This window comes from Dipteris shenzhenensis, chromosome 2 (genome assembly GCF_047967505.1).
Source record: "Dipteris shenzhenensis isolate YYH24624 ecotype China chromosome 2, Dip_SZ_1.0, whole genome shotgun sequence".
Lineage (NCBI taxonomy): Eukaryota > Viridiplantae > Streptophyta > Polypodiopsida > Gleicheniales > Dipteridaceae > Dipteris > Dipteris shenzhenensis.
This window is the reverse complement of record NC_141597.1, coordinates 47,412,241-47,432,760: the sequence shown is the minus strand read 5'-3', so window position 1 is coordinate 47,432,760 and position 20,520 is coordinate 47,412,241. Positions and strand designations below refer to the sequence as shown.

At 43.4% G+C, this 20,520-nt stretch overlaps 1 protein-coding gene across 7 annotated transcripts in view; it reads left to right on the top strand.

Moving 5' to 3' along the window:
- Positions 1 to 17,645, top strand: part of LOC147904875 (Pyridine nucleotide-disulfide oxidoreductase family protein) — a 133,953-nt gene extending 116,308 nt beyond the window's left edge. For 3 of the 7 annotated variants that reach the window (XM_087388955.1, XM_087388945.1, XM_087388968.1), the window contains 6 exons: positions 11,750 to 11,811; positions 11,991 to 12,189; positions 12,449 to 12,512; positions 12,602 to 12,669; positions 12,881 to 13,026; positions 17,246 to 17,645. In XM_087388955.1, coding sequence (XP_087245081.1) covers positions 11,750 to 11,811; positions 11,991 to 12,189; positions 12,449 to 12,512; positions 12,602 to 12,669; positions 12,881 to 13,026; positions 17,246 to 17,479 — 773 coding nt within the window. In that variant the 3' untranslated portion in view covers positions 17,480 to 17,645. The other 4 variants (XM_087388950.1, XM_087388963.1, XM_087388975.1 and 1 more) reach the window with 4 other exon arrangements.
- Positions 17,646 to 20,520: the final 2,875 nt, after the last annotated feature.

Here is a 20,520-nt window from a genome sequence, read left to right as displayed (position 1 = left end):
TGATTCCTTTGTCCGCCCAGGGGGTATGTATGGCAGCCCTTGTTGGGCACGACCTATCAATGGCAAATTGGGCTTGAGTGGAGAGGCTTAGGGTCTCTTGCTGTCTCAGATGATGCCGCCAGTCCCACATCCTATAGTTTTGGCTGAGTTTGGAGCATCCCCATTAGAGCTTGAGCCCTATCCTCATCTATGACTTTAGCAACAGAGGGCAATAAGAGGTTTTGGCATGCACATACATGCTGGTGGTTTGAGAGTCTAGGGCTCCACATGGATAGATTACCCCCCTTTCAGTATAGCACTGAGGCTGCCTCTGTTCTTTCACTTATCACAAGGTCAACAACGTTATCCGCGAGGATCTCTTACAAGTACACACATTTAAGACTTGGTTGGCACCCAACGAGCTTCGTATGAACCTCAGCTTCTACAGGGACCATTAGTTGCAGATCTCAAAGGAGGGCTCCATTGATCCACTAGGATATACACGAATCTACCTCCCCCATTCCTTAAGGATATCAATTCGGTAATTCCGTGTCGACTATGCATTGAGAGTGGAGGGCTGAGGATATACTTAGAGAGGGCCACATCTGTGCTCTGTGTGATGGCAGGAGATTAAGTTGGAGTAGCACCTCACTGTTAGATGCCCTGTGTACTATGAGATCCGAGGTTGCTACCATTGTCCCTGTGTACTATGAGATCTGAGGTCATTACCATTTGTACTCTGTGTGATTGGTGAGTAGCACTTCACTTTCAGATGCCCTATGTACTATGAGATCTGAGGTTGTTACCATTGTCCCTTTAGGGATGGTTTCGGATCCTTCTCCAGTTTCTTGTCTTACCCAGATCAAAGATGTCTGGTGATTTTCATTCATGAGGCTATCTGACACAAAGAGCATCCACGTAGGCGGGACAGCCAGATTCCACTCAGAGCATGATCATTGGGTTTTCCCAGCTAGGGAGAGGACTGAGCCGAGGTCCACCAGAGGGAGAGACACGATGGACTTGCCGGTGACAGATCGGGCTTGCGGACCTTCCTTCCATGTTCACAAGACTGGACACATGGTCGATGGGGGGACAATGGCATTCATTCGTCGAAGGGCCACAGCTAGGAGACCACATTAGACGATACATACTAACTGTCGCCAGCACTCCTATCACAGGTTTTATGCAACCGCAGCTCGTGCACCACCAAGCTCCCTCTTGGGCTTGATCCCTGTGCCAGCTTTCAGAGGATCATCGCAGTGATATGCCATACCATAGTTTCCATCCTCTACGTGGACATTTTAATGCATCAGTGTTTCAAGATTATGTTGTATTCGTATTGGGTGTTGATGCCTGCTTAGAGACTCGCCCATTTAGCTCATTGTATCAAGTTCTTTCAGTGTCATAGACCCTTCCATCTTTCAAAGACTTTTAATTATCTTTCTTTCTTTCTTTCTTTCTCTCTCTGGGTTTTATCAATCCCCCTAGCTATACTTAGATCTATCCCCACATGCAGTGAGGATCTCGATTGGCTATTCCGGCTATCCTCTCATTGACTATGTATTGAGACACAGCAAGCAGAGGGCACTCCACGTGAGAGACGGATATGTACTTTATCGAACATGCATTAGATTTAGACAGAGGAACACTTTGCATTCCGATGCCATGTGTACTATGAGATCCGTGGATGATGACATCGTCAATTTAGGAGCGGATGTGGACCACTCAAAGATTTCTTAATCAGCAATGTGTGGACCCTCGAGGCCCAGTGACATAGAGACTGAGTCCTACAAGTGTAGAGGAAAGACCAAGATGGCTGATCAGAACCAAGGTCGAGTTAGAGGACGATGACAAACTTCTTCACTAGTGACTTGAGCTAGAGGCAAGAGGGGGCATGACTGTTGGAGATAAGTGCACACTAAGTGTACTATTTCCTAGTCTACCTTTGTCTAATCTAAGTCTAAGTCTAAGTCTAGTCTTTATGTCTTGAGTGTGTGCCATGTGGCACTTCTACAATTATCCCATATGCACTCTTGCTTTATGTCTTGTACTTTGGCCCATATATTCAATGGGTCACATCATTGTAATCTATCAGTCTAGCTTGTGTCTTGTCTACACTCTTCTCAAGGTATTTCTAGTCTTTCAGTCTTGTTATTTCATTTCCGGTTTCTAGTTCTAGTTCTTGCTTCCATATTCCAACATGGTATCAGAGCATGTAGATCCCCTCTCCTCTCCTCTCACTCTGCTGCAGCCATAGCTTCGTCTTCTCCTTTCAGCTTACCTCTCCCTCTCCTTCCGGCATCTCTCTTCAGCCTCTCGTGGCACCTCTACCTCTGCACCGCCTTCTTCTACACTTCTGCTGGCCGCCTCTTCTCCGAGATCTTCCCTCTTTCTGCCCCGCCATTGCACTCCAGATTTGCGCGACTCTACTGTGTGTATTCCCGCTCCAATCTCTGCGCCTACTCCAAATCTCTGCGCCAGATCTGCGTAAATCTGCTGTCACTTCTGCACCTGCTGTCGTACCTACTATCCGTACTCTGCACGACGTCCGTACTTCGGCCGTACTCCGTACTCCGCCACCCGTATTTCGTACGCCGTCCGTACTTCGCCGAGCGTACGCCGCCCGTACTTCATACATCGTACTCTGTTGTCCGTACAGTCCATACGACTGTACGAAATCTGTACCTGCACAGGCTGACGGCTTCTCCAGCTCCTTCACGGAGATCTGCATCCTTTTTACACTTCTACTTCTGCCGGGATTAAGGTACTGAGCTTTTGCCTCTTTCAGTTTGCTGAACAGTCTCTCCTTTTTTTGCTGGTTCCTCCTGCTTCGATGGGCTGTCATATGCTATGGCCTTGACAAAGTGGTGAGAGAACCGGCTTCTTGGATCTCTCCTCTCATTTATCTCTGCAATATTGTAAGGGAATAGACACTGCCCTTGCATCCTAGCAAGAGGTAAGACCTTCCCACATGGCATCTTCCTCTCATTCTCTCATATCTATCAACAAATTCAATGGGACCAACTTTCATACTTGGCAGATCAAAATCAAGTGCCATCTTATGAAAGAAGGTCTTGGGGACATTGTTCAACGTGCTGCTCCCGAAGGTCCTTCTGAGCAAGTTGTCACTGCCAAGAATGACAAAGCCTATGCTATTATATTGCTCGGCCTTGGAGATGATTCACATCTCCGACATACAGTCTGCTCCTCAAGTATGGATCACTTTGGATACCCTTTTTGGAGCCCGATCTAAAAACTCTAAGATTGCACTTATGATCTCATTCTTTGATCTACATATGCAGGAAGGAGCTACTATAGCCTCTCATGTCAATTATCTTCGCAGTCTTATGGTTCAGCTTGCGTCAGTCAAGTCTCCCATCTCCGAAGACATTGCTATACCTGACACCTATGCTACTCTTGTCACTACCTTCAAGTATCATAATAATCCTTCTCTTGAGGGTATCATCAATGCTCTCCAAGAGGAAGAAAGAATTCAACAACGAAAGGTAACTGACACTACTTTTTTTGCAAAGAAAGGAAGTTCTAAGGTAAGAAAGCCTTGCACCCATTGTGGCAAAACTAATCATATGGAGAAGGACTGTTTCAAGGCTCATCCATGCACCATTTGTGGCGGTGATAATCACCGGGAGAGGGACTGCTACTCCAAAACCTCTACATCAGCCCCTGCATCTGCCTCAGCCCATGTTGCTGCAACATCTCCATCAGCTGATCCTACTGTTCCTTCCTCACATGATGAGAAATGGGCTTTCTGATTACTTCTATGTCTTGTCTACCACCTTGACCACCGATGATGTAGGTCAAGGGGTTCTAGTGTCTTGGTCTTTCTATTTGTCTACAGTCAGTCTTCTGTCTATCTAGTCTTGTCTGTCTGTCTATTTGTCTATCAATCTGACTGTGTTTTAGATCCATCTTGTCCCTACCCTTGTGGACCCATATGAGGATATCACTTGAGGAGGGGTGTCTTAGGATCTTTTGTCTGTCATGTCTTCTATCTTGTCTCTCAGTCTATCAGTCTTTATGTCTGTCTTCTAGTCTTGTCTTTCTGTCTTACTCCTAGTGTCCACTTAAGGAGGGTGTTGGAGATAAGTGCACACTAAGTGTACTATTTCCTAGTCTACCTTTGTCTAAATCTAAGTCTAAGTCTAAGTCTAGTCTTTATGTCTTGAGTGTGTGCCATGTGGCACTTCTACAATTATCCCATAAGCACTCTTGCTTTATGTCTTGTACTTTGGCCCATATATTCAATGGGTCACATCATTGTAATCTATCAGTCTAGCTTGTGTCTTGTCTACACTCTTCTCAAGGTATTTCTAGTCTTTCAGTCTTGTTATTTCATTTCCAGTTTCTAGTTCTAGTTCTTGCTTACATATTCCAACAATGACATTGTTGGGACCCAAAGCACATGACAGGATAGTATTGCTCTCTAGTTGACCCTCACATGAGAGATTGCAAACATCTCCTCTTTACTATTTGACTTGGGGAGACAGCATCGGTGATCACCAAAACCAGAGCCACTATCAATTGAGATCATCTCTTCTATCCTTAGCCAACCGACAAAGTTGGTCGCACAAACAACATACATAGGTTCTATCATTCGGACGGTTAGTAGATCAGATGGCCCAGCGATGGAATCTTCCTCCCTTTTGTGCTTTGATGTTTTTTTTTTTTTGGCTCATATATGGACAGGCATTTGTGTACTCTACTACAATGACACTGCAATGTATCTCTTTATTGATCTTCAGTCTTGGTTGTGGATGCCCGCTTTAGTGGCCTCACACCTTAGACTTCTATTATATCTTTTTTTCCTTCAGTCTCATAGACCCTTCAATCTTTCAAAGATGTTAATAAACTTTTGTTTTGTGTGTGTGTGTGTGCGTGAGTGTGTGTGAGTGTGTGTGTGTGTGTGTGTGTGTGTGGGGGGGGGGGGTCTTTTAAGCATTTGGCTTCCTATATGTCCCAGGCTATGGAGATATTTTGGAAAAGCAAATCTCACAAAAAGGCTTTGCGACTACTTCCCATGCAGTCTGTTTGTTCTCCTAAGACTCATGGGGGCCTGAATATTCTCAATCTTCAGTTTCATATGTTGGCAAGAAAGAGCACTATGATTGTTGATTTTTTTCAGCAAAAACAGCCATGGGCTATTATGTTAGCAGCTATGTGTGGAAACATGACGTCCCATGCATATGGGCATTGGATTACAGATCACTGGGAAGCAGTCATGACCACATTTCAAGGGAAAATTCCTGGTTGTTTTGTTTCTACTGCTTTTATTCATGATTGGAAGAGAATTCTCTCTTATGCTAAATGGTCAGGTGCTTCTTCCCATCATGGTAATTCTCTTCGCTTGGAAAGCATCCATTGGAGCAAGGTGTTTGAATCGCCTCTTGCTTTACAGGCACCTATTAAAGCATATAATCTTATGAAATTGGGCATAAGATTTGTTAGCGATGTTGTGGATCAACATGGTTATGTGCTTTCATTTCCACAAGCTTGCAGGACATTCCCCTTGGGTCTGCATCATAGGCCCATTTGGAGAATACTTACAATTATGTTGCAGCCATTTGTTCCTGTTTCTCCACTGTTTGTACAGGACAGATTACTGGACTGGAATCTGACTTCCTTATCTCCTGCTACCTGTTCACTTTCAATGCATAATCTGGCCTCCTCGATGGTCTACAGATTTCTTCTTCCACCGTCATGGATTGATAAGCATGCCAACACTCTTTGGAATTTGAATAGGCCTTTATCTTGGTGGCAATCACAACTCAAGAAAATTTGGAAAGCTAAATTGCCATTGAAACAGAGGCTTTTCTTTTGGAGATGTATAGTGGGAGATTTTTCCATTGGGGTGAAATTGGCAGCACGTCGTATTGCTTCCTCTTCCTGCCCCCGTTGCTCTCATCACCGTGAGACAGTTCCCCATTTGTTATGGTCTTGCCCGCACTCTCGGATATTGATCACTCATGTCTCTCATTTGCTGCGGCTTCGGTTTCCTCTATCCAATTCGGGAAACTCTTCTGGATGTTTGGATGCTTCTCATCTCAGATGTCTCCATTCCTCCTTTTCTTTCACTGGCCTCGTTTTTGGGTACCATGGACTATTTGGACACAGAGATTGCATTCTAGGATGGGACAACAGTTTCCTCAGGCATATGCTTTCTTCAAAATGTCCCTCAAGCAATCTTTATATGATAGTTATGCTGCGAGGGACTTGGATGCTCCTAGTCTTGAAGTGTTTTCTGACTGTTTTTTAGTTCTTCCATTAGGCTCTTTTTTGGAGTCTAATGTCATGTACATTGATTTCATGTTAATAATATAGTTATTGGTTTCACAAAAAAAAAGTGTGTGTGTGTGTGTGTGTACTATAGTCTCTTGCCCATCAAGAACAAGAGCTCTTTAAGTATCATGAATAGAAATAACTCCAATGAAGCTTCTGGAAAGGATATCACCATGTCCATCAAGGAGCCTAGTCTTTGGAAAGGTTGTGCGGACACATTTAGGAAGTTTTTGAGCAGCCCATCCCTATCTTAGAAGACATTTCTTGCCCCATTACCTCCATGTTCTTCACCAGAGCTTGCCTACAGAGGCCATCAAGAAGTCACAACATGCAAAACCAAGGATTAGAAGGGTCTCCAAGAAAACTCTTAACCCACAGGTAGGGAGTACTTGCTCGAATTCTAGCCAAGTTGTTTAATGAAGTCTTCATCTTTCTGGCCACCTAGACCATGACCACTGTCATACCCATTCACAAGGTAGGGGGATCGCACAGATATAGGTAACTACTGTACTATTATGGTTGGTCGATGGCCACAGTTAATGGATTAGCTCTTGAGATACACATCCGTGAGCATGCTGAGAGTGTGGGCATGCAAGCGACTGTTGGACATGTAGGTTTAGATGAGATCGATGTAGATTGGATCACATCTTTACCGTTAGAGCCCTCATATTGGAGGCTTGACATAGCGGTCTTGCAGGTCTTTGATTTTGCATTTGCCACATTGCCCTACTCCGAGAGTTGGATAATGCACATGACATTATATGGTGATGGATCATGGAGGTCCAAAAGCTGCAAAAGCACTCGCTATATCCATAGAATAAGGATCACGAACTTGATTCAAGGCAATGTCACCACTATTAAAAAAATGTCCGGCTACCTTATCTGCCTTTGTCTTCCTACCTAGGTACCATGTTGCAGCTAAGGAAGCCTCTCTCTTGCACTTCCCAAGAATGAAAAATTATATAGGATGCATGTACTGGTAAAAACTTGAGAAAATGAAGACATAGAAGACGCATTATGACGATTTGGCTAAACACCACGCTTTCACATGTAAAGAGGGTGCATTTGCCAATGCTTTCAAGCGTAAAAACATAGTCTCATGTGCTGCAATGTAGATGCTAATGCCTTTGTTCTCTGAACTCCCATCACATGAGCTTGCCTCTCACTGAATTACCAGTCTCTGACTGCCCACAATAGCGATATCTCCACTTGCATGAACCTCCTACCAGTTGCTCCTCAGAATTCTTGATATCCACTTCCTTCCACCAGAGACATTGGGCATGAAACCAGCCTTATAAAGGGCAGGAGACTACAAATAACCAGCAAATATTCTCACAATAAAAATTCAGTAAACGCATAACGGATGAATGGGGAGCTAGAGTGCTCCTGCTCAAAAACAAGGACACAAATTGGCCCCAAAACTAGGCGCTCCTTTCATTATTTCTATAATTAAGTGAGGCCCTGAATTCCAAGCTACACAAAGGATACATTCTTTCTTGCATCTGGGCATTCCACAACCCATTAGGCGTCCACATATCCTGCACATAGCCTCTGTTGTCCACTGCTCTCACCAATCCTGGCCATAGGAATCCATTCCTATCCCAGATAGCTTGCACACAACCCGGAACTGTTACTAGCAGCCCACTCAGCCACACAGTTCCCCACAGCTGCCACTAGTGCCCGATTAGCCACCCATCTGCTCAAAGCAGAAAAAGAAAGCATACAGAAGCTTTCCCTACTGTCCAGGACTGCCACTATCTAGTCTCTCACCCTATGGGCAGCGTACATCCTGGATACCTCAATTTGTTCCCCCAGGAGAACTTTTATCACACCATAGCAAATTACACACAGGCTGAAGCTTCTTACACTCTGAGAAATCGACAACCCAATAGGCATCCTAGCCCAAAGCATAACCTTTGCAATCCTTTGCTCTGACCATTCATGGGAGAAAGCATCCACTTCCAATGCACCTAGCTCCTTCCAGGCTGTCCCTGCATAAACCGGAGCACTCAAGACAAGTCCATCCTTTCCCAAACTGTCCCAGCATCAATCCATTAGCATACAAGGCTTGCACACAACTTGGAGCTGTTACTAGCAGCCACACTTGACCACACAACTCCTCAAAGCTGTCCCTAGTGCCTGCCCCTGGCTATCCTCTATGAATTCCAATGCTCACCTGGGAAAAGGAATGCTGAAGACAGAAAATAAACCTTGGAATGCTGTCCTGGTATGCCTCCACAAATTGGGAAAGGTAGGAATAGAGGTGGCTGTCAGACCCTGCCTCCTGCATGACCTCGCAATGACCAAAGTAGAGAAGGGCGTGCTGCCTCCTCGTGACCAGCCCACAAACCAAAGAGGGAGGAGAGAAATTTCTGTCCTGCCCATATAGCAGCATACCCTACCGAGTCTGTACCTTGCACCCCAAATGCAGCCTGAAGATCCGTACAGCCTTGGAATCCCAAATCAGCCGTAACGCCCGTACACACAATCTCGAGCGTGATTTGTACACCATACACAATTAACAGACCAGCAGCCGTACACACTTTTGTACACCTAGACCTGCAGGTCCCAAGAGATCACCTACGTAGACCAGCTTCAGCCCTTGCTATAGCTCCCGTATGTAAATGCTTCCCAGACCTCTATCCCTGTCCTTGGCCAAATTGCCGTACCTGATCCCCATCGTTGACGTCCACGCTACTAGGACCTTCCTCTGGGAACCTTGCCAAATTGATCCAAGGCATGGGGAAATGCCACGTGGCATCTCCCCTCATTTGCCCCCATTACCCCCTCTAGCAGGGCAATTTGAAAGAGCAAACCAATGCCCAACTTGGGAACCTTAGGGCCTTTTTGCCCCATCCTTGGACCTTTTCATTAATTCACCCCCAAGGCACCAATCCCTAGGGGGAATCTTGCACATCCACATCTCAAGGCCTTGCCCCTTAGTTTTCGGGGGTTGTGCCCACATGTAAGTGCAAAACTCACGCCCTAGTGGCAGGGCATCAGAGGCAGCCATGACAATTCGAATTATTTGTTATTGACTATCAAAGCAGCAAAGTACGTCCAAATCAAATGCAATTTGACAATAGGAACATTGCATATAGAAGTGTATGTAAATAGAAAACCCTTAGGAAAGGTCAACAATGACAGACGGCCATCGTACGTATTGCCTGCTTAGTGCTACCAAGGTCCAACGTATTTGTGTAGGGTTGTAGGTTGTAGGTACACATAGGGCTATGTGTAGGGCCGTTGTTGCATGTATGTCGTAGGTATGTGCGATGTTTATGAGAGTGTATAGAGTATATGCGTAGGTGTGTGTGCAACATGGTTAGGTGCGTGTGCACGGCGTGCATAGTATGTGCAATGTTTGTTGCATAGGCTAGGTGTGTGGGGGCATCGTAGGCTAGATGTGTGCATGGGTTGCATAGCCTCCCTGTTAATGTCGTGGGTAGCATGGGTAGGGCAAGTATATACTAATCAATGGTCACGGGGGCACTTACCACAGCATGAAGGCTGTAGGAGGGCCTGGCAAACAGCCATAGAGTCCTAGGTTTCCAACAAAGCGGGCAGAAACGAACAAATTGAGGGGAACCAGAGAATCTGGTTCATTACATTTGGTATCAAAGCGGTGATGATTCACCCCCCGGATGGAAGGAAAAAGAGAGGAGCAGGCTGTTGTACGGGCAGAGATTTGCATGGCTGTGGCACGTGCGAGGACAGTGAAGAACCCGCGGGAGAGAGGCACCTGCTTGAGTGGAAGGCTCAAGGTTGGCATACGGACAACAGAAGGTGCGGCTGGCGAAACCATCCATGTTCAAACAGGGAGTTTTCTGTTTCATCTCTATGAACGAATTTTGAAAGCTTGCTTTCCACTTTTTGAAAATCGAGATGCATATATCATCCAAACTTCGGAATTTTGAACCCGCCTTAAAATTCAGAAGTCTACTTCGAAAATCCAAAATCTGAGGCATCTTTGTTTCAATCCTTCTCTAAAGCTGGAATTTGGAGGTTCTGAGGCAAAGCTCTCTCAGGAATCTTTGCTTTGTGGACGGGGAACGGGGTGTCCCAACGGTGAACCCCACCCTATGTGAATGCACCCTTAAACCCCTTAGACCGTGGAAAAAAGGGACTCCCCCCGTTCTCGAAATCGGAGTCATATTGAGTGAGATAGGAGGAAAAAGGGTGGTGTTACATTATAGGTTGTTGGCTAGGGGTAAAAAGGGAAAGGGTCAAGAACCTTAGAAATTCTGGTGCCTAAGGTCTAAGGGTGAACCAAGGTCTTAGGGAGAATTGGAAAGGCACATCTAATGAGGTGTGATCACACGCCATCTTCCATCTTCTCCATCAAGTGAACACCTAGGATACGTCCTAGGCACATAAGATAGGGGGAATATACATAAATCCAAGAGAGAAAGAGGGGCACCATATGGAAAACAGTGTCGGGGGGGCTGAAAAAGAAAAGCAGGGGCCCACAAGAAGGGGGAGGGGGGTTTAAGGGACAACTTGGAAAAGAAGGAGGAATCGACAGAAAATGGGGCAGCAGACATGAAAATGGGATGGAAGAGAGAGAGAGAGAGAGAGAAAGAAAGAAAGAAAGAAAGGTGTATTAACGTCTTTAGGAGACCTTGCGGGTCTATGAGATGATATACAAATTATATGTAACCCATACAAGCCACCGTGGGCTGAAGCAAAGGGCTCACTTATGCCCTTGCTGAGTGCTCAGTGCTAAAAATGCAAAAAGCTAGTACAAAATATAGTAGGAAAAGGAGCAATCAAGTACTGCTCAGAACCAGAGCTCCAAGTACATGTGCAGGCTCTATATAACCCGGCTCCCTGATGGCCCTCTGATGTGATGCAAAGAGAGAGAGAGAGAGAGAGAGAGAGAGGCGCAGGGCAGCAAAAGAGAAAAGAGATGATGAGGACTGGGGTGCAGGAAAGCAATAAAAGAGGGGGGAAGAAACAGGCAGAGAAAGGAAAGCTACAAGTGACAGAAAGAGCTAGGAGAGGGGGTCCAGGGTCCAAGAGGGCTGGCAAAAGGGAGCCATGCATGTGGGATATCAAGCAGCAGGCAGAAGGAAACATCTCACACGTTTAATGAACTCAAATCTGTGCTTTGTGTAAAAATCCACTGATTGAATTAGTTGCTGGACTTGGGAGGATGCAAATGAGAAAAGAGATGATGAAGAGTGGGGTGCAGGAAAGCAATAAAAGAGAGGGGGAAGAAACAGGCAGAGAAAGGAAAGCTACAAGTGACAGAAAGAGCTAGGAGAGAGGGCTCAGGGCCCAAGAGGGCTGGCAAAAGGGAGACATGCATGTGGGATATCAAGCAGCAGGCAGAAGGAAACATCTCACACATTTAATGAACTCAAATCTGTGCTTTGTGTAAAAATTCACTGATTGAATTAGTTGCTGGACTTGGGAGGATGCATAAATTTGTTGGACATTCAATGAGTGTCTTTTACTAAATGTTTTACAGGTATAAAAGGACTGCGGATAATTGTTCAGGAATCGGATTTAGCTACCTCATCGTTTGATGATGTAAGAATTATTATTCAGTGATTTTTTCAAAGCTCATGACATAATGTACAATCCTATGCCATAGTGATATCAAGAAAAATAGTCAGCAAAGGATGTCACACATTGGTATTTTCCAATTCTGGCACGGATTTGGAATTGAATATTATAGCCCTGAATTGTAAATTCTTTCTGCCTTGCAGGAAGAATTGAAAACAAGCCGGGTACATAAACGTGTCTACGATTTGCTCTTTAAAGCTGCCCAATCAAAACCATCTGTTTCCAAAACAGGGCAGGAAAGAGAGCTCCATTTTACATTTTATCGTCAACCAAGAAAATTTTTAGCTTCAGAGGATGGGCAAAGAGTTGCTGGAGTACAGCTGGAGAAGACTTTCCTACAAGGTGGCAGCACAATTTTGTCTCTAAGCATTGTCAAATATTTCCATTTCTACATATTCCTTTCCATGTGTACTTCTGTATGGGTAATTGACTTAGTAACTTAATTCTCTCTCTTCTCTATGTATGACATACACAAATGGCTCTTTTGAGTCTAGCTGACAAGGAGGAGCTTCCAAATGTGATAGATGGTGCCCTTTTTTAAATTATTCTTAGCTACAAAAGGTACTCTACAAAGGACTATACTGATGAATTTTTTTCACAGGTGACGAAAAAACTGGACGGCAGCGTGCTGTTGGCACAGGGGTTTATGAAGATCTTCTCTCTGGGTGAACATTATTTTCTTTTCCTTTCAAAGGCATTTGATCTCCATTTAATTTCATAGTAGTACTAATGGTACAATAGTTCTGTACTGCAGGCTGGTTTTAAAGAGCGTAGGCTACAGATCTCAACCTTTGGACGGTTTAGCCTTTGATTATCAGAGAGGTAGGACTCTGTGTGCTCTTTCTGTGAATTATGCCATGCCTTGTGTATGCCCTAGTCATGTTCCCAGTGTTTGGAACCATCTCCTTCCAATTTTAACTACCCAAACAATTTCCTTGTTTCATGGATGTGGAAGGCAGTTGTTTAAAGTGAGAAGTTGCGCTGTGATTATGGGGACCCATTTTGACAAAGGGCATGTATGGAATTTATCCAGGGGTGGTTCCAAATATTCAAGGTCGTGTCCTTAGACCTGCAGGAGATTCTATTTCAACAGCTGTACCTGGGTTGTATGTTGTAGGCTGGTTAAAAAGGGGTCCTACAGGCATCATTGGTACCAATTTGATTTGTGCAGAAGAAGTGGTAAGCATCTTGAAACCGTATGTGATTATAGAAATTTTCATTTAAAAAAAGTACGCTTTGGCATATGTACCTCTTTTACCACTAGGAAGTTACTGCACTTGCAATGGAGGGCTGAATGATCACAATTAATCATTAGGCAGCAGGAGCGTACATTCTAATGTCCAGATCAAATTTCCATGTTCAGGCCCTTAGCTACACTGCCCTCCCTCATATCTTCCAAAAACTGCCTGAACTTAAGAGGAGAGAGAGAGCTATCTGCCCATATAACCCACACTTTACTAGTGTACCCATTGATGTCGGATTTGTCAAAGAAGATATGGTTGCTTTAATTCTTGAGAAATGCCATCACAATAAGGACAAGAAGGACAAGAACACTATCTCCCTCAATCAAGCTCTTGCCTTCTCATCTTAGTGGAAGTCAGGAAAGAAGATTCAGTGCCGCTTTTGCAAGCGTCTGGGCCATAAAGAAGCCTTTTGCTTGAAGAAGAAAGAACAACGACAACAAGCACATGATGCCAATCTAATAGGAGTCGAAGAAGCACTTGAAGACCCAGCACTAGAAGCCGACATACCTGCTGCGATTGTGGAAGATCACCTCGATACTGAGATCGAGGATGTGTGGGATTTCAAGATTTTGCTAGAGTCGGGTACTCTGCCCTGGGTAGTCCCCATAAATGATAGTATTTTTTTGTTGTGTCAGTCTCAGTTCTAGGCATTCGAATTATCTTGTACCCAGTTCAAAGTAAGTGGGGGTGACAGAGTGATATATCCAGCAGCTGGCTGCAAGCTGATTGGGAGATATGCTATCACACGGGAGGTGTTGGATAGCAGTATCTACTCTCTGCAGCATTGCCGTAGGGCGTGAGTATGGTCATCTCTTTGGTGTATTGGATCTCACCACCTTTGCTCCGAAGGGGGGTATGTTCGATAAATCAGAGCCTAAGGTGTGTGTGACTAAGATTCTAAGGTTAAAGTGTCAGTGTGAAGGTACTTAATGGTGTGTGCACCTTGTCCTTTGTGAAGGGTCTAGAGTCACTTGACCTTGAGGGATTATAGGAGATGCGGTGTCATAGATAATAGCGTATCACTAGCTTGCATGTGATTGGTCACCATGTGATTCCAACATTCTTCACCCAAATGCTCTCATCCACAATTCAAGCTCAATAACTAGGGGTGGGATCTGGCAAGAAACCAATAAAAGCGTGTGATCTCCAAGCCATTGAATCCTTATACAATTCCTCATAGGGCCACGTAGATTGATGCAACTGATGTGCTTTCTTCTTGAATGGTTCGTGAGCTTGGTGTTTCAATATAAGCTAATGGCTCTACCCCAAGAATTGAGGGAGTTTCTCTAGCTTTTGGCTCCTCGTGCACATCCTTTCATCTAAATGCATTAAACATTTGGCTGGGGGAAGAACGTCGAGGACGAGACGAACAGGGGGCTTCCTATGGCACTGGTAGGGCTAGGAGAATTGCGTTTACTTTGGGGAAGGATGATGCAAAGAATCCCTCCTTGAAAGCTTGAACTGCACCACTTCCTGCACGGGTTCATACCTCACTCCTCCATCAAAAGACGATGGGATAGCTCAAGGAAGAAGAGAACATACTCCTTCTCTGAAGCTCCTTAGCTCCTCTAACTCTTTTTCCCAAGGGAAAGGGATGAAGTGACCTGGTTGCTGATTTTCATGCAAAGTGCCCAAAAGGAAGATGGCGCCCCAAGAAAGGGCTTATCTATCCTATGAGAAGTCAAAAGTGAGTGTGTAAGATGGTGAATATTCAACGAACACGTGCTGGAGATGGAGAAGTATTGTCCATCCGAGTCGACCTTCATCCGAGCTTCATCTCGCAATAGCGTAAGAGCATCTCGCCTTTTACGTGTGCCATGATGTCAAGCTCCCAACTCTCTCTCTCAAACACTATATTAGGGAATTTGGGAATTTTCAAATAGTTTGGGAATTCCCAATATGGTTAAGATTTGGCAACATGGTCAAATCTTAACCCATTACTTGAAATTGGAATCCATCCTAAACACCATATTAGGAAATCCTCCCAAGTCTTACTTTCAAATAAGGGTGCAAGTTTTGGCCACATGGTCAAATCTTAATCCCTTACTTGAACGTGGGACTTGGGAGATTCCCAAATTCTCCAATATAGTGTTCTCATCAAATTTTCACCCTGAAGCAATGAAGAGGATGATGTGACAAGCCGATCGTGATGTAAATGACTATCCCTTTATGGACATTCTAGGCGTGACCTATCAAGGCTCTTCAAAGTGAAACTAGAATCCCAATCTACAGCACCCCACACCACTTTAAAGAAAGCCTAATGAAGCAAAATAGATGTCTCATCATCCCTTGCCAGTTAGTATGAATTAAGGGGCAGTCCCCAAGGTAATGTCAAGGACTCTCCATCAGTAACAACTGCAAATTCATGAAGGCACCTTTGGCCCCACTGTACAAGCATTAACAAGAGAGGATTTTGTGCATTATCTGGTTGGGGATGTAGAGGCATGAGACTCTCCCCTATGGATACATGTGCATGGTGAGCCTAACAGTCCAAGGAATATGGCCTTTGTACACTATGTTATAAACATAAATATATAATAACTTCCTTAGGGTTAGGGTTAGGGTAGGGTTAGGGCTAGGGTTCACACTATTCCCTATATCTATGGTGTGATTTACACCACCTTTAACACCCCCTCTTATTTCGGACTAGATAAGTAGAGGGTGCATGTACAAGATCTTTTTTGGATTTTGTTTGGCGCATATGATGGCAACCCAAATTGAAAAGAAAACTGAAAATAATCACAGTATGTCCATGTGTGAGCATAATGAATATGCAATGGAAGTCTATATAATGAGTACAACCTAACCTAAAACAATAATATATTCCATTCAAAATGGCCAAAAGGCGATTACAGCAAAGGTGGGAGAGTTAGTATGTGCATGTGTGAGCACAATGATTATGCCACAGAAGTCTATACAATAAGTGCAGCTTAGTAGATCCTATACATCAACATGCATTTACCCCTCTTACATTGTAGACCATCCTTTGCCTTTGGGCTAATGTGGCTAATACATATTGAAGTGAAGGCTTGAGGGTGCTAGTGGATGCCCTTGTGACGTGTAGCATAACTAGCCACACGAAGTGCTTCAAGAGTGGATTCAAAGCGTGAAACATCCCGCATGCTCCTCACGAGAACCGCCATTTTGTCGTCATCATCCGGTTCACATTCAAGGCCTGCTAGCTGTGTAATAAGGGAATACATAGTAGCGAGATGATCACTGAATTGATCTGTATCAGCCATCTTCAGATCATAAAACTTAAGCTTTAGAAACCACTTTAGAATTAGCAATCTTGTTACCAATAATGCCTTCGAGATTATCCCAGATCTGATTGGCAGTTAACTTGAAGTTCACGTGATGAATAAGAGTATCAGCCAAACCAAGCCCGATGATAGCAATTGCCTTTTGATTTTGCTGCTTCCGGGTTTTATATTTGGCCTGATCTGAAGAGGGTGATTCGTCATCAGGCCTATATGCAGATTATCATGCACCGTTTTCAGAATAGCTGTCTGCAACAGTAGTGCCAAAAAGGGAGGTGCTGAGGGCTAGACTGAAATGCAAGCAGGCCAGGACCAAAGCTGTTGAGAACTCCTCATTATCCTTCAACTCTTAGTTGGGATGAAGCATTAAGGTGAGCATGCTTTACTTTGTGAGGCTGAACATTTCATTACACACAGATCCATGTGTGTCATTTTTAGTATCCTCCACAGATGATACCTCGGGAACAGCTGGAGAACCTGGAGTACACATTGCTGACAGGTTGTTTTAGGTGATATGGTAAATTATATTGAGATTTATCACAGATTTGACCAGAGTTCATGCAAACGTTGAGGATGAACAGATTGTACGGCTGCTACACTGAGAGATTGTGGCATTAACAAAGTAAAGAATGACTTGGCATTAATCACCTCCTCATTGGTTTTTTTGAATATTTTTCAAGCTGTAGACCTATTTATTTACCCAAAATTACACAGAAAGGCCAACGAGTTTTTTATTCACATGGCAAATATATGGAAATCCCACCTTGTTTCTTCTTATTAATGTGTGTCTGCTTGCGAAACACGAGAAGTTTACATGCTCACTTCTGTGATCACATTGAATGGTTTAAGAGGTTATCATATTGAAAGTTTAGAACTGTTGTGAAAATGATGCAGGCTACATGCATTGCAGAAGATGCAAAGAATGGGCTTTTTCTCATCGATGAATCACATACAGGAAATGCTGGACTTCAAGAGTTACTCAGGGAGAGAGGCATCAGCTTCATCTCTTTTGTAGACTGGCAAAAAATTGATGCATTTGAAGTTACACAAGGGAGGGAAAAGGGAAAGCCCCGTGAGAAGCTCACATGTTTGATGGAGACTTTGAAAGTGGCAGGGTTGACTAAGTGATTCAAGTGCATTTCTTAGGTGATTCAAACTAGATTCTACATGTAAATCTTTCGCAATTTCCCTGCAGGTTGACTAAGTGATTCAAGTGCATTTCTTAGGTGATTCAAACTAGATTCTACATGTAAATCTTTCGCAATTTCCCTGCAATATGAATACTTTATTGTGAGGTGGAGATGTTTGTACTTAGTTCAGCCATTTGCTACTATGCTGCCACTTTCAACCCTTTTAAGACAAAAATCGTTTCCTATGGATGTGCATGCATTGGTTATCTTTTCCTGAATGTCGGCCATCAAATGAGAAATAATGACGCGCACAGAGAATTTGTACTGCAATTCCAAAGCTTCCAAATTTAGTGTAAAATTTCAAAGCACTGCTTTAAAGCTCGTCTTTAAATACAGAGAGTTGTTTGTAATCAGTATTTCTTGCACATTTAAAGAGACTCTTTCTGCTGTTTTAATAATTAGGAATATGTCAAGTCATTCATGTTTACTAGAAACTGCCTTGAATTCTTCTAGAAAAGTAGAATGGGGTGTGGTGGGAGGTGTCGTGAGATTTCATTGTGATAAGGAGGGTGCAGAGGAGGAAAGGATAGTTAGAGGCAGGAAGTGACAATCAGGGTTTTCAAAGATTAGAGTCGATATAAATCTCAGAAGTTAGGCAAACGGCAAAAGCATCAAAACAACTTCTATGATGAGTGGTGTTTATATCAGATTGTTGTAGCATTATTCCGATGTTGACATTATTTTGTATGTTCATATTTGTGGTTTAGAGCTAGGAGAGGCCCTACCAACTCTTCAGGTTGTAGTTGTTGCACTAGAACCACTGGAGCAAGATTGGGGGCTCGAGGATACTGTGGACGATTGGGATTTGTCAATAGTTGAGGCACTTGTATCCTCACCTGATGGGATTAAGCTGTGACACTCGTGCATTGGGTGCTAGTGTTGGCTGCCTATAGACTGGGATTGGTGCCTGTTGGTACTATTGGGGTTGGGGCTGTGCAACCCTCATTTTGTAAAAGCAGGTGTTTACATCATGGCCTGCAACATTGCAAATGGCACACCATAACCTTGGGGGTAGGGCCACTTTTGGTGGGTTGAGTCTGTCTACCTCTGGAGGAATAGTGGGGCTCTAGAAGATGGTGGGACCCATTGTATTATGAAGTTTGACCCCTTTTAATGGATATCGTCATTTTAAAAATTTTAAGCCCACCTAAGGCACTAAACTAGGTGGATCATTCGCATGTTGGTGAGAGTACCTAAGTAGAACCAAACCTAGTGGAGGTTTAGAACAAGGCGGTACTAAGCATCCTAATATGCTAATGATACACGCCAGTTTTAAAAGACGGGTGTGCAAAGGTCCAATTGGGAGCAAACTTGGTAGGATGGTGCAAGTTGAGCTAGAGTAGCCCAAGTAAGACAAACTTTGTGGGGATCTAGGACATCGTGGGACTCTAAATTCCAGTAAGCTTGCTCTCATTTGGGGTTTTTAAAGCAACGTTTAAGTGGATGTTGCTTTTAATCCTAGCTAGCCTAGGCACTGAGTTAGCATGCACCATTGGCATGTTGGGATAGAGTGACCCACGTGGGACCAAACTTAGTCGGTTCCATTTGGACATATGCACCCCTATTTTTAATGGATGTTGTAGTCTTTTAATCCTAAACGCTGTTAGGTACTAAAGTGGGTTGCATCATTGACGTGTTGGGCTAGAGTGACCCAAGTGGACCAAACTTGGTAGAGCTTGAGGAAACAGTGGAACCCAAAATCCTAGCAAGTTTGGTCCCCTACGAACCTATGCGCAATTCCTTTTTAATGGATGTCATCAATTTTTAAATCTTACCCCCACATAAGTATTGAACCAAGATGCATCATTGCTAGATTGACCACCAAAACATGGTTCGACCCAACATCCTAACAGATTTGGATCCATTTTAAGAACGCATGGAAGAAATTTGAAAAAGGCTCTTAACACAATGTATAAGCGTACATGACCAAGTTTGGAACTATTCAGGATTATTGGATATCTAACCATATCTTGATATGTTAGTTCATAAATATGCAAATTCTATCACCAAAATTGGGGGTAGTTAACAACAAATTGTTCCATTCCCCTACCTGCTTTGGGCAAGTGTAGGCTTAAAAATGTTAATCCAAATTCATCATCTAGGTATAATTGATTAGAAACATTTGTATTACCATCATATTAACAAATGATATAGAATTTCCTTTAATATGCACTTTTTTTAATGCTTTTATCAAAGTTTTTATTAATGTATATATCAATGGTTATTAAACATCCCAAGACGTTTTTAATTCTTTTTTAAGGGTTATATTGGCGCTTAATTTGGTACTCTATTTTCAATACTTGTATCGATGTCAAGGGTCGTTTTTGAATATTTTATATTTTATTTGCCAAAAAAGGATTGATGTGCTTGGATATCTTTCCATGACCATCTTTTCGTTTGGAGTTATGGAAGACTATTTAAATCAAGGTGATATTGTGGTGATTTCTTTTGAGATGTCTTCAAGCTCATTAGATTCTTGAAAGAAACCAAGATCCTAGTATCTTCATGACAAGGTAGCATGTGATTGAGCACGATGAAAAAGTGTAATAATTAGGTACTGCACCCTAATTATGACACACATACTGCACCCTAATTATGACACACATTTGGGATTATAGTCAATTCCAACCTCTGCCTCTTGTTGCTTTGAATGAGGAGGTATGAAGGGCTTCTCCACACTATATTCATATTTATAAAATTTTGATGCAATTCACCCACATTCTGATAGAAGAGGAAGCACTTTTGGGATATATGCATGAACAGCTATGCATTATCACCCTCATGAATCCCAATTGATAATAAATCATAAATGTGTGCTAAGGGGGAGCCTACTGTTAGAAGAAAGCAAGAGGCTTTGCATTGACATGATGAAGAGAAGCATTCAATCAATGAAGAAGACATTGATGATGTGTTCATGCAAAATACTTGATCTTAGCATACTTTGACCCTCCCCTCTAGAGGCAGATGAAGAGCCACATC